At 50.1% G+C, this 12,821-nt stretch overlaps 2 protein-coding genes across 7 annotated transcripts in view; one reads left to right on the top strand and one right to left on the bottom strand.

Moving 5' to 3' along the window:
- The window catches only part of MYO19 (myosin XIX), a 28,863-nt gene extending 20,472 nt beyond the window's left edge, over positions 1–8,391 (bottom strand). For both annotated transcript variants that reach the window (XM_004608863.2, XM_055133182.1), the window contains exons 1-5: positions 8,271–8,391; positions 7,484–7,629; positions 5,796–6,027; positions 2,070–2,208; positions 1,589–1,737 (exon numbers count right to left, since the gene is read on the bottom strand). In XM_004608863.2, the coding sequence (XP_004608920.2) occupies positions 1,589–1,737; positions 2,070–2,208; positions 5,796–5,807 (300 nt within the window). In that variant the 5' untranslated portion in view covers positions 5,808–6,027; positions 7,484–7,629; positions 8,271–8,391. The remainder of the gene's footprint in view (positions 1–1,588; positions 1,738–2,069; positions 2,209–5,795; positions 6,028–7,483; positions 7,630–8,270) is intronic.
- Positions 8,392–8,511: 120 nt separating this feature from the next.
- On the top strand, positions 8,512–11,698 carry PIGW (phosphatidylinositol glycan anchor biosynthesis class W). Of its 5 annotated transcripts, none has more exons than XM_055133186.1 (2): positions 8,512–8,562; positions 9,779–11,698. In XM_055133186.1, the coding sequence occupies exon 2, from the start codon at positions 9,788–9,790 to the stop codon at positions 11,294–11,296; it is 1,509 nt and encodes a 502-aa protein (XP_054989161.1). In that variant the 5' UTR covers positions 8,512–8,562; positions 9,779–9,787; the 3' UTR covers positions 11,297–11,698. The 5 variants fall into 5 exon arrangements, with proteins under 5 accessions (XP_054989161.1, XP_054989159.1, XP_004608656.2 ...); XM_055133184.1 differs by having other exon boundaries at positions 8,537–8,618; XM_004608599.2 differs by lacking the exon at positions 8,512–8,562 and adding an exon at positions 8,889–9,031.
- The last annotated feature ends 1,123 nt before the right edge of the window (positions 11,699–12,821 follow it).

Here is a 12,821-nt window from a genome sequence, read left to right as displayed (position 1 = left end):
GCCATACCCAGTAATGCTCAGAGGTTACTCCAGGCTTTGCATTTAGGAATTACACCTGGTGGTGCTCCTGGGGACCATATGGGATCCGGGGAAGGTAAGTTCCAGGTTCACTGCATGCAAGGTAAGTACCCTACCCACTGTACTATCTCTCCAGCTCCTTACTCTGCTGTTTACTCTTTCATATTATTGTGTTTTGCAAAGAACTTCCTTATCCATTACCACACTCTCTGTGCATTCTTTTTTTTTTGCTTTTTGGGTCACACCTGGCCGATGTTCAGGGGTTACTCCTGGCTCTACACTCAGGAATCACTCCTGGTGGTGCTCAGGGGGCCATATGGGGTGCTGGGAATCAAACCCGGGTCAGCCGCGTGTAAGGCAAACGCCCTACCCGCTGTGCTATTGCTCCAGCCCTCTCTGTGCATTCTTTATTTTATTTTACTTTTTGGCTTCTTGGGTCACACCTGGCAATGCACAGGGGTTACTCCTGGCTCTGCACTCAGGAATTCCTCCTGGCGGTGTTCAGGGGACCATATGGGATGCTGGGAATCAAACCCAGATCGGCTGCATGCAAGGCAAACACCCTATCCGCTGTGCTATCGCTCCAGCCCCTTCTATGCATTCTTTAGATAGCAACATTATACGTGAGAAATCTGAGGTTCAGAGAAGTTAAATCACCTTCCTAAGGCAACTCAGCAGGAAAGTGCTGCACGTGACTAAAATTTCAAGGACATTGGGCGTGTTCTCTTTTCTGTCAATAAACATGAATTGTCCAGGGTGTTCTGGGAACTGAGAAACTAGAAGGGACCATGGCATGAACTGTGCTTCTGAGGAGGCACTGTAGAATACCTGACCAGCCTAGCACTATTCATCAAGCAATGCTCACCAGAGATTACTGGAGGGAGAGGTCGGCTTTGAGATGGCCTGGTAGTCGGCCTCCCTCCGGTGACTCACCCACCTGTCTCCCAGCAGTCCCCCTCCTGCCAACAAGCTTGACTTCCTTGAGGACCTCAAGCACTTTAACATCAACCAGTCAGTTCCCTGCCTGCGCTGCTGAAACCCCTGAGCAGAGAGGAATACATGCTTACTTTCTTGAGCATTTCCTTCTTGCATATAATTTTACTTTGCCCTCCCCAAAGTGGTCTGTTCTTGCCCAAGCAATAAATTCATAAGCAAGGAAAATATCTTTTGACCTACTAGATTTAAAATGCAGTTAAATGGGGCCAGAGCGACATAGGGCAGTGGGTAGGGTATTTGCCTTGCATGTAGCTGGCCCGAGTTCAATTGCTGGCATCCCATTTGGTCCTGTGAGCACTGCCAGGAGTGATGCCTGCATGTAGAGCCAGGAGTAACCCCCGAGCTTCATGTGTGGCCCAAAAACCAAACCCCAAGCTCCTTCCCCAAAATACCCCATGGTTATATAAACATTTATCTCTCACTTTGCACCTACTGCCACATACCCAAAATTCAGTGACCGCTGGCTGTGGAGGACCTCAGCCCTGGCAGCTTAGAATGATGCACTTCGGGCTGGTGTAGGAGACAGATGGGGAGACAGGATACCATGAGGTCACAGGACGTGGCGGAGGCTTACCTGGGGCTGAGGAGCAGCGTGGTACTCTCTCATCAGTTCCGGAGAGTAGAGCTGAGGGACCGGCTTGAAGGGGTTCAGAGCCACCAGGGTGCAGCCAGCATTGGTGTAGAATGTGTCAGCTGTGTACCGGGCCTGCAGACACCTCAGGACTGAGGCAGAGAGGCCTTTAGCAAACTGGCTCAAATGCAGACGCAAGTGCACACAGACACGCATCTGCCTAATAGGGCTCCCTATGCAATTAGCCAAGTGCCAGCAGCTCCCTGATGAATAGTTACAAGATCTAATTAAGATGAGCCCCAAATCTGGGGCAAAACCTGTGCCAGGGAGTCTGACTATAGCTGCAGGCAGAGGTCTGGGGCAGCCCAGCGGCTGCCCTAGGCCAGGAGTCCTGCCTGCTTTGGTTTGGCCAAAGCTGAGCTGAATGCCCGCATCACCTGCTGCCTCATGGACATGGCACACTCCAGGAGAGGGAGGCCCGTACCTGTCTCCAGTGTCACAGGATTCACCTTGGTGAGGTCATCGAGCTGGTGCAGTGGGGCCTCCCCACCCAGGAACTCCTGCAGGTCTTCCCGGAGGGACTCCCCGCCTCGGGCAGCAGAGCCTGAACTGTGGCAATAATCCTGGAAATAGTAAGGAGGTTAAGAACAGAGGGAAGAGTAGGGCCCTGAAGCTGGACATCTGACCAGCTGGCAGGGGAGGGGGGCTCTCCTGCAGAAAGAGAACAGGCCCCTCTTACAGTGCTTCCAAAGTGGGTGATACTGGGGCCAAAGAGATAACACAGTGGGTGAGGTACCTGCCTTGTACACGGCGGACCTGGGTTGATCCCCGGCATCCCATATGGACACCTAGGCCCCGCCAGGAGTGATCCCTATGCACAGAGCCAGGAGTAAGCTCTGAACACCACTAGGTGTGGCCCCAAAACAAAACAAAAAACACCCAACAAAAGTGGGTGATACCGCCCCCCACCTCCCAGGGTGCTAAAACAATCGCAGGAGGCATTAGTAGCTTTGAGAGTAACTGGTGAAGTGCTTTCTTTTTCTTGATTTTTTTTGGGGGGGCTGGGTGGGTGGCACATCAGTATGCTCAGGGATCATTCCTGGCAATGCTCAGAGGACCATATGTGGTGCTGCGGCTGTGTGCAAAGCACGTTCCCTAACTGTTGTACTATCTATCTCTCCAGCCCCAACTGGGGAAGTGCTTGCTTAGAGAAGGCAGATTTTCAGGGGAAGCCTGAGTGGTTTTGTTTGTTTGTTTGTTTTTGAAAAGGGAGTGGAATACCAACTGAGTCTGGAAACCTCTGCTCTAGTATAAGTCTGGTTGGTTCAAATATCAGTTCCGTCACTTCCTAGTCCTATCAGCTTACTTCTCTGGGGGAAACTTCCTTATGTGTAAACAAAGAAAAATAGGGGCTAGAGAGATAGTACAGCTGGATAGAGAACTGGCCTTGTGTGCAGCTGACCCAGGTTTGATCCCTAGCACTTCTTATGTGCCCCTGAGCCCCGCTAGAAGTAATCCCTGAGCACAGGGCCAGGAATAAGCCCTGAGCAGCACTGCTGAGCTGAGTATCACCGAGAGTGTTGTCTCATATGCTCCCTACCTGCTATATTATCTCTCTGGCCACTTCTTTAGAAGCAGACACGGTACCAAACATCTGTCTCAGCTAACTAGACTATCAACATTTAGAAAATTAAAATTCCAGGGTCAGAGCAGTAGTACAATGGAAAGGGTACTTGCCTTGTATGAAACCAACATGGGTTTGATTCCAGGGAGGGTGTGTGTGTGGTGGGGGGGGTGAGGGGGTAAGTCCCATACAGGTGGGACTCGAGTCCCACCAAGAGTAATCTCCTGGGGCTAGAGCAATAGCACAGCGGGTAGAGCGTTTGCCTTGCACGGGGGGGGGGCCAACCCGGGTTTGATTCCCAACATCCCATATCATCCCCTGAGCACCACCAGGGGTAATTCCTGAGTGCAGAGCCAGGAGTAACCCCTGTGCATAGCCAGGTATAACCCAAAAAGCAAAAAAAAAAAAAAAAAAGTGATCTCCTGAATGCAAAGCCAGGAATAAGCCCTAAGAAAAAAACAGAAACAGGGGCCAAAGCGTAGTACAACGGTCGGGTGTTTGCCTTCATGCAGCTGGCCTGGATTCAATCCCTAGTATCCCATGATTCCCCTAGCACTACCAAGAGTGCAGAGCCAGGAGTAACCCCTGAGCATCACTGGGTGGGACCCAAAAAAGAAAAAGTAAAACACCCAAAAACTTAAAAATTAAAAATTCAGCCAATACCTACTAGCATTCCCTAGCCCAGGAGTATCGATCCAATTTAATGAGTATGAAGGGAGGTTTGTCAGTAAAGTGTTTTGGAAAGCCAGGGAGATGGCTCAAAGGGCTGGAGCCAATGCTTTGATGCAGGAGCCTGTGATTTAAGGCTGAATCCATGGCAGCATCGCACAATTCCATGAGCACAAGGAGTGGACATGGCTCCCCACAATGCTGGGGACCCCTGAACACTGAGTAGCAATCCCTGCCCCCCTTCCCCCCCATACCACTGGGTGTGGCCCAAAAAAGAGTGGTTGGAATCCTACGAAGGAGGGACCACGGTAGCCCTTTCAGAAGTAGAGACCAGTAGTGAGAGCAGGTTTTTGTTTATTTGGTTATTTGTTTTTAGGCTACACCCAGTGGTGCTCAGGGCTCACTCTTGGTCCTGTGCTCAGGGATCACTCCTCGCAGGGCTCAGGGATCAGACCCAGGTCAGCACCTTCCCTGCTATACGATCTCTCCACTCTATAGGAGCAATTAAGTCCCCTCAGGATCCCTTGGTCCACAAGCACTTCAGTATTCATTCATCAAGAACCATCGCAGGGCTGGGTAGAACCCAAGCACCACTGGGTGTGGCCAGAAAAACCCAAAACCAACAAATAAGAATCCTATGTGTTTACTTAGGTCACCTCACACATTTTTGCCCAGGCTGATCTCTTTGCCTGCCTGCTGATTGTCTCTACTTAGCTCATTCCTACTCGTTTGATGAATATCTCCCTTTGGAAGGTCCAGGAGGATTTCACTGTGCCTTAGTAATTTGGGCTGGCTCTCAATCTCGGAGAGTGCCCTCACTGGTTCAGGCTTGGGAGGTCACCAAAGTGCCCTCAGGATTCCCTGATCCACTCCATTTTACCGGAAGCACAAAGGCAAATAAACTGGCCCCTAGCGATGAGTTTTCTCAGGAAGAACTAGAGAAACTGTCATACCCTGAAGTAGCCCCAAGGCATGAAGGCTGCACCCCTTTCTACATGTAGAAACTGAGGCACCACTTGCAGAAGGTGGATCCCTAGAGAAAGGAGAATTTCTAAGGGAAAGAAACTGGCTGCAAGAAGAACAGGAGAGGACCACCAGCAATGCAAGGTGCTTCCCCTTATGACATGGCCTAATTATACTTTTTTCCCTTTTCAAAAATATTTATTAAGACTCTATGATTTCATAATAGAACATAAGGTGTGTTCGTAACAGAACAACTTTGTTTTTTTGGGCCACACCTGGCAATGCTCATGGGTGACTCCTGGCTCTGCACTAAGGAATTTCTCCTGGTCTGTCTCTCTCCCCTCACATTTCCCTAAATAAAACCATTTCACTTTGCTGCTGTCTCCTGACAGTCTATTCTAGGAGGACACATGAAGGACTTGGGGACCTGGGCAGATATTAGGTCTAGCCTCCCTTTTCCTGCAAAGAGTAGTTTTTTGTTTGTTTTTTTTTTTGTCTTCAGGTCACAGCTGCCTGAAAACTCAGGTGCTGGGACCAGTAATCGTGCTTGGAGATCAGGTGGACTTCAAGTGCAGCTTGATGGCTACCCAGTGGGACTGGTGGGATGTGACATTCAAGCCGGTCAGGTGCTCGTGGCTGACCTGACCAAACCCCAGCTACACACATTTCCCAGGGAGAGGGAGGTGGGTCGAACTCTCTATCTCCTGAGGCTATCATGTCCCTCACTCCCCATTTCCCTCATCAACACATGAATCACCTGCACCATTACCCATCTGAGTAAAATCCAACGGGGAAGATTGTAATTAGGTATTGGGAAGAGCTTGTTAATAATGAAGGAGAAGCTCTGGCCTAACTATCTCAAGAGCAAAGCAGCCAGAATTTCATTCAAGCAAGCAAAGATGGGCAGTTTCCTCAGCGCTGGGAGACCCACGTTCAGGAAGGGCGAGGCCTTACCTGTTGGAGCATCCTGCGTCAGTGTGGCCAGCTGGGCGCTGGGTTGTAGGCATGAGTGCTTTCCACCCACTCATGGGGGTCCAGGCTGGAGCATGGGTCCAAGAAAAGCCTTAATTCTGGTAGAATCTAGAACCGGTGTCTCCAGAGCCTAAGGCATGAGCGGGATGACACGAGGATGGCGTCTTCAGGTGACTCACTCCAGTGACTCCCACAAACGAGAAGCTGGACGAGCCTGAGCAGAGAGGGAGAGTCAGTCGTGGCCCCAGCCAATTAGGGAAGAGGGGAAACTTTTACAAGGGCCTGCAGCGCAGAGGTTCCTCAGGATCAGTTTTACTACCAGGATGGGGGGAAGCTGCAAATCTTTTGGGTCAGTGTGCCATGAAGACCAGGACACTTGCAGACAGGAGCTGCGTGTCCTACCTTCTCCTGTGGAAAGGGTGATCTTACTTCCCTATTGCCAGCAACTGGTGGGCGGGGAGGGCAAAGACAACGCCCACCCGCAGATTCAGACAAGCTGGAGTGTGGGAGGGAAATCACAGCTCAGTCATTTGCCCCGTAGTCACGTCACCATCGTGGCCCACCTTGATTGCCTCACCTTGAAAATGCTGATAGTAAAAAAAAAAAACCAGGAAAAAAAAAAACCTACCTCACATGAGTGGCTGTGAAGGTCAGTGAGGTCCTGGCAGAACAAAGGGCAAGCCTGAGAACTTGGGCAGAGGGGACAATGTGGTGAGTCCTGCTCTGAAGGATGGGCAGGACCCCGTAAGAGGGACACTCCTGTGTGAACATTAAAAGAAAAGGGGCAGGGAGGCAGCAAAGAGGTAGCACAGAGATTAAGGAGCTCCCTTTGCACATGTCTGACCCTGTGACACCCAGCACCATATTTGGACCCCCACCCCGACCCCGAGGAGTACCAGGTGTGATGCCTGAGTATACAGAATCGAAAGTAAGCCCTGAGCATCTCTAGATGTGGCCCCCAAAACTCAAAAACCCAATGGGAGGTGTTGAGGCAGGGGGTGGGAGGGGCGGAATATGACAGGGAGAGGTTGTGAGGCTGTGCTTAGGTGGCTCTGGGGGAAAAAATGACTCTAAGATGTTGGAATTTCCCAGGTCTCAATGGCACCAGGAGCAAGGATTAAGGACGAGGGTGTCTGTCACAGAGATATCCTGGTGGAGACTTTCCTGAGGTTCTGAATCTGTCGGACCTTTGAAAAAACTTAGGGGATCATCCACAGTAACTGGACAGTGGGCCTGGTGCTGCCCGGCAGCTGCTCCTCCTGGACGAGAAGCAGCCAACTGACTCTGAAGTAAAAGTTCCTCACCTGGAGCCTCATTTTTAAGTTAGGGGAGGTGGGGGCCTGAGCGATAGTACAGCAGCGAGAGTGTTTGCCTTGCATGCGGCTGACCCAGGTTCGATCCCTGGCATCCCATATGATCCCCCGAGCACCTCCAGGAGTAATTCCTAAGTGCAGAGCCGGGAGTAACCCCTGAGCATAGCCAGGTGTTACCCAATAAAGCCCTCCGCAAAACAAAACAAAGTTAGGGGAGGGGGGTCGGGCACACTCCAGTGTGGGTTTAGAATCCAAAGGCCATATATCACAAGAGCCTTTCTGTGTTTCCGCATTTGCAAAGAAAGGGAGTAATATGCACACCTAACAATTCTGATTTAGGACCAGACGGGCTAGTACCTCTGAAGGCGCTTTGCCAAAGTTGGCTATTACCACGCAGCGTCAGCTTCCAGCCAGCGTCAAGTCAGATTCAAGCGGTTTTCTCCAGTTCTCCCAGCTCTTGCTTCCCGGTTACCAGCCAAGAATTTCTGGAAAGGGTGTGATCACTGTGGGTAGGAGTGAGACGTAATGAATAGAAGAAACACCGAGGCAAGGCAAGTGGGAACCTGATCAACAACTCTCTCCTTCCTAGACTCGGATTCTTTCTCGGCAGGGACTACAGAGCAGAGAGCAAGGATCGGTGGTGGTGGGTGGTGGTGGGTGGTGGGGAGGGGGGGAGGGAGTCAGCCCCGCCCCCACGCTCCCTGCGGGAACCGGGGACTCCCTGCCCGACAAGGTGCCCGCCCAGGGCTGAGTGCCGCTCCGGAAGCACCTGGCACGGGGAAAGTGTGTCCTTCTCGGGAAGGTGGACGTGACCGTAACCAAGGGCATGGGCCCATGCGCCTCCAGGGACCGACTGCCCCCTTCCCGTCTCCTAGGGCGGGCATACTGGGGCCGGACCCAGCCTCGGTCGGGACTTTACCCTCCCCCCTGGATCGCCCCCTGCCGGCAAGGTAGAGAGATGGAGCATGACCAGGGCAAGGGCCACGAGACGGGATAACCCTTCTTGGAACACAGGAGCGTCCGAAAAAAACAGGGAAAGGCGCTTTGGGGGCAGAGGAGAAGAGACGGCCCCTTTCTCGGCGCTCTGGGACAGATCGGCGTCCCCCGTCCTTTCGGGGTCCGGGCTAGGGGGGATGGCACTCACCGGTCCCACGGCCGGCCCGAGCCGCCCAGCGTGCGGCCCCAGACGGGAAAGGCGGACGGGCGGGCCGGGTGAGGCGGCAGGAAGGAGACGGGGAGGGAGGGAAGAGGATGGGGCGGGAGCGATCCAAAGAGGCGAGCGCGGCGGGGACCGCGGGCTCGGTGCAGCGGGCAGCCGCTCGGCTAAGTGGCTCGGAGCCCCGCGGCTCCTCCCCCGGGGCGGGGCGTGCACACGCGGGCCGGGGCGCACGTGGCCTGCCGGGCGCTTGGGAGCCGGAGGCTCCGCGACTGGCACGGTGAGAGCGTGGCAGAGAGGGGTTCAAAAGGCGGCCTCGGGGGACCCGGGAGGGAGGTACGTCCGTAGGGGAGGCCGAGCCCTAATCTTGCACCGCGAGCTCGGACCCCACCACCCGGGCAGGATCTCGCGTTGGGGGGTAAACGTGGGGTGCAGCTGTTACGCTTAGGGCCGTTTCGGCTGCCAGGAGGCCGAGCGGCCTGCGAAGACCTGGGCTAGGGAGGAGTCCACCCTTGCGGGCGGGCGTGGCGAGCTGCAGGGCGCGGAGGCAGCGGCCGGCCCGGGCGAGGGACGCGCAGACGCTGCGGCGCCGGAAGCGCGACTGGGAGGCGGAAGTGGCTCGCGCCGGGCGGTGTAACTGGGCATCTGGTGGGAGAGAGGCCGCCTGGACCCCGCCGGAGCGTGTGAGCGCGTCTCTATCGGGAAAAGGACTCTTATTTTAAACGGTAGCCAATTTGGATTAGATTGAGGTATTGTTGCTGAGCCCCGGCAGGCCATCGTGCGTGCATGCGTGCATTTTATCCCCCTCCCCGTAGGGTTTTTTGATTGACCAACAAATGTGTGTCTTCCCGTGGCCTTCCCGCTCTCACCCTAACATCTAAACCGACACCTTAACCTGAAAAATGCACCTGCCTGTAAATAGATTAAGGAGCAGCCTGGGGCTCAGCCGATCACTGAAGGACTGGCATTTTATCTTTAGTTTTGGGACCACACCCCAGCCTCTTGCTAAGGGTCACTCCCTGAGGGCTCACATGTGGTGTTTGCAAAGCCTTCATTAGCCAAACAAGAACCTTATCCAAAAAAATCTCCCAGGTCCCTAAACCAATGAAAAATTTCTCTTACTGTATTGGTATCAGAAGGGAAACCAATACCGATACATACTGCCCTTGCAAGGGGAGCACAAGACGTAGGTTCTGCTCTGGTTGGAAATCACTGGGATCTAATGTCCTGAAACCTAGGAATCCGCAAAATCGGGCCAGAGTGGGTAGAGCAGGTAGGGCTCTTTCTTGTCTTGCAGGCAGCTAGCCCGCTCTTTAGCATCCTATATGGTCCCCTGAATCCACCAGGTGTGATCCCTGAGCTCACAGCCAGGAGTAATCCTTGAGCACCGCTGAGTATGGCCCCCAAACAAACGCAACAGAACCAAGAGTAAAATCAAGTTTGCTTCATGACAATGTTGATTTCCACAAATGCCTTCCTTTGCTCTTGTTTTACAGGTAAGAAAAATGTCTCAAAAACAGATGAAGGAAGCTTTTGTCAGTAACCTCAATGGAACCAGTGTGCTGGAAGTCACCGAGGGCTTGTGCTTGCCAGTCCTGTGTATCCTGCTCAGAGGACTCCTGCTTATTCTCTCCCAGCACTTGTGTTCTTCGCATAGCTGGAGAACTCGATTCTTGATGGACTTTGTTGTCCTAATTGTTCCCATGGTGACCATTTTGACTATTTTGGCTTCCTTTGTCCTCCTGGAGAACCTCCTTTTAATTCTCTTTGGGGCAGGGCTGTTCTATCACATATACAGCAGAAGGACTTGCTTTGACAGATTGCCTTTTAAAAAAGTCCTGGAAAAATTCTTAAAAATCAGTCTAGAATCAGAATATATTCCAGCCATTACCTGTTTCCGTGTAATTAACAGTGTATTCACTGCTATTGCCATTTTGGCTGTGGATTTCCCAATTTTTCCCAGAAGATTTGCTAAGGCAGAGCTCTATGGGATAGGAGCAATGGATTTTGGAGTAGGAGGTTTTGTTTTTGGAGCTGCAATTGTTTCTCCAGAGATTAGGAAAAAATATACAAAAGGGTTTAGATTTAATTATCTTATAAGGTTATTATACTCTATTTGGCCATTAATTTTCCTTGGTATAGGACGATTAGCCGTTATAAAATCTATAGACTATCAGGAACATGTAACTGAATATGGAGTTCACTGGAATTTTTTCTTTACTTTAATAGCTGTGAAATTGATAACATCACTGCTTTTGGTTATTTTCCCTGTAAATAAATCCTGGATTGTGGCCATTGGCATTACTATATTTTACCAGCTAGCTCTTGACTTTACCCCACTGAAAATGTTAATTTTGCATGGCACTGATGGCAGTGGTACAAGGGTCGGTTTACTAAATGCCAACAGAGAAGGAATAATATCTTCTGTGGGGTATGTGGCGATTCACATGGCTGGCGTGCAAACCGGTTCATATATATTTAGAAAAAGAGCACAAGTCAAAGACTGGATACAAGTGGCATGTTGTATTCTGTTAGTAGCTATTGGCCTCTTCATATCTCTTTCCATAGTCCAGGTAAATGTAGAAGCAGTATCTCGAAGGATGGCTAACCTAGCCTTTTGTATTTGGATAGTTGCTTCTTGCTTGATCATTCTTAGCACTTTGCTATTCTGCGATATAATTTTGAGTTTTGCCAAGTTTCTAGTTAAAGAAGCTCTGGTTCCCTGTTCTTGGAAACTTACCCAGTTGCCTGCAGCCCATAAAAACAATATAGAATCTCTGGAGTCTAAGACTGAAAGAAAAGAACCCAGTCTTTGTTTAATCACAGCCCTGAACAGAAACCAGTTAGTTTTTTTCTTGCTGTCAAATGTAACAACTGGCCTGATCAACCTGTCTCTAGATACATTACACAGCAGTACTTTATGTGCCTTGTTTGTGCTCAATCTCTATATGTTTATAAACTGCTTTATTATATATATGCTACACTTGCAAGATAAGACTATCAAATTTTGGTGATCAATATGAGTAGAATGTTATCTGTGAAGAGTGTTTTAATGAGGAAGAATGAATGTGAAGAAAGTATGTCTCGCAAACCAGTGTTAACTATATTGAATTATAAAAGTTAAGTATTTATGCCCTAGGCCTTTTGTAACAGCATTGTGCTTGAGATTTGAATGTCTTTCACTATACTATCAAATCAAAAGAAAAGAAACAAAACCTACTAGAATATTTGTGAATTTCAGTTTTTATTTGGGGCCGAGTAATTTGGCCTATACCCAGTGGTACAAAGGGATTCTCCCAGCTTGATGCTTGAGACTTGAAACTTAACCAAAGGTTGGGAAAGAGGATTTTTAAATTATATTACTTACCTGTATCTTTTTTATTCTTTTACTTTTATAATAAAGTTTGTATTAAATATCTTGGTTGTAATTATGCAATTGTCAGCACTTTTCTTTTATATTGAATCACTGTGAATAACAAAATTACAAAGATATTTACGATTGAGTTTCAGGCATATATTGTTCTAACACCAATCCCTTCACCAGCGCCTCCACTGATACCCTGTTTCCCTCCCACCCACCTCCAGCCTGCCTGTTAGGCACTTTGCCTTCCCCCATGTCCTAGTGAGTCATTTCCCTAACTTCTCCCCCCCCCACCCCACCCCATCAGCACTTCTTTACTGCTAAATCTGCTGTAAACTTTGTTGTGATATACTCAGCACTACTCATGAACTAGATAGTGCTGAAATTGAACCCAGCATGTGCTTTAGCACTGGAGTCACATCCCTAAAAATGGTAGAAAAATTGAATGTTCCAATCAGTGCATAGGCCTGATTTATATGCCATTGTTTTTATCTATCCGAGTGATAGACACTAGGTTTACTTAGGCTTGATTTTCCACTCCCTCCCTTGCAGCTCCAGGGATTGAACCCAGGGCCTCGGGGCCTCATATATGCAAGGCAAGTGCTTTACTACTGAGCTAGGTCCCTGGCAGCAGACATAATTTAATAGTTAAATTTAGTGTTTGGACCACATCCAGTGTTGTCTGCTTGAGAATCATACCTGGTGATGGTTGGGGCACTACCTGGTAGCAGGGATTGAACCTGAATTCCTGCTTTCAAAGCAAGTGCTCCAGTCCCTTGAGCTAGCTCCTCTATCCTGGGAATAGATATTTTTCCCTACCCTGTTCTAGAGACAGGGTAGGGAAAAAAACTTCACAAAGTTTCCTGAACTCTTGCATTTTGCAATTTAGTTGGGAAACACATTAAATAACCACCAAACAGCATTACACTAAGGTGCCAGAGAGAGTTCAATGAGATGGAGCACATTCTTTGCGTGCAGAGAGCTTTGATCCCTGGCACCTATATCCCCTCCTCCTGCCCCTCTCCCCCCATACACCTGATGCTGCTGGGAGAGCAGTTTTGAGCACACTTGGCTGTACTCAGGGACTACTGGTGGTGCAGGAGGAGCATATGTGGTACTGGGGCTTAAACTGGGGTCAGCTGCATGGGAAGCAAGGGTCTTACCCCCATATATTTCCC

This window comes from Sorex araneus, chromosome 3 (genome assembly GCF_027595985.1).
Source record: "Sorex araneus isolate mSorAra2 chromosome 3, mSorAra2.pri, whole genome shotgun sequence".
NCBI lineage: Eukaryota > Metazoa > Chordata > Mammalia > Eulipotyphla > Soricidae > Sorex > Sorex araneus.
The sequence above is the reverse complement of the archived record's forward strand: the minus strand, read 5'-3'. Positions and strand labels throughout refer to the sequence as shown.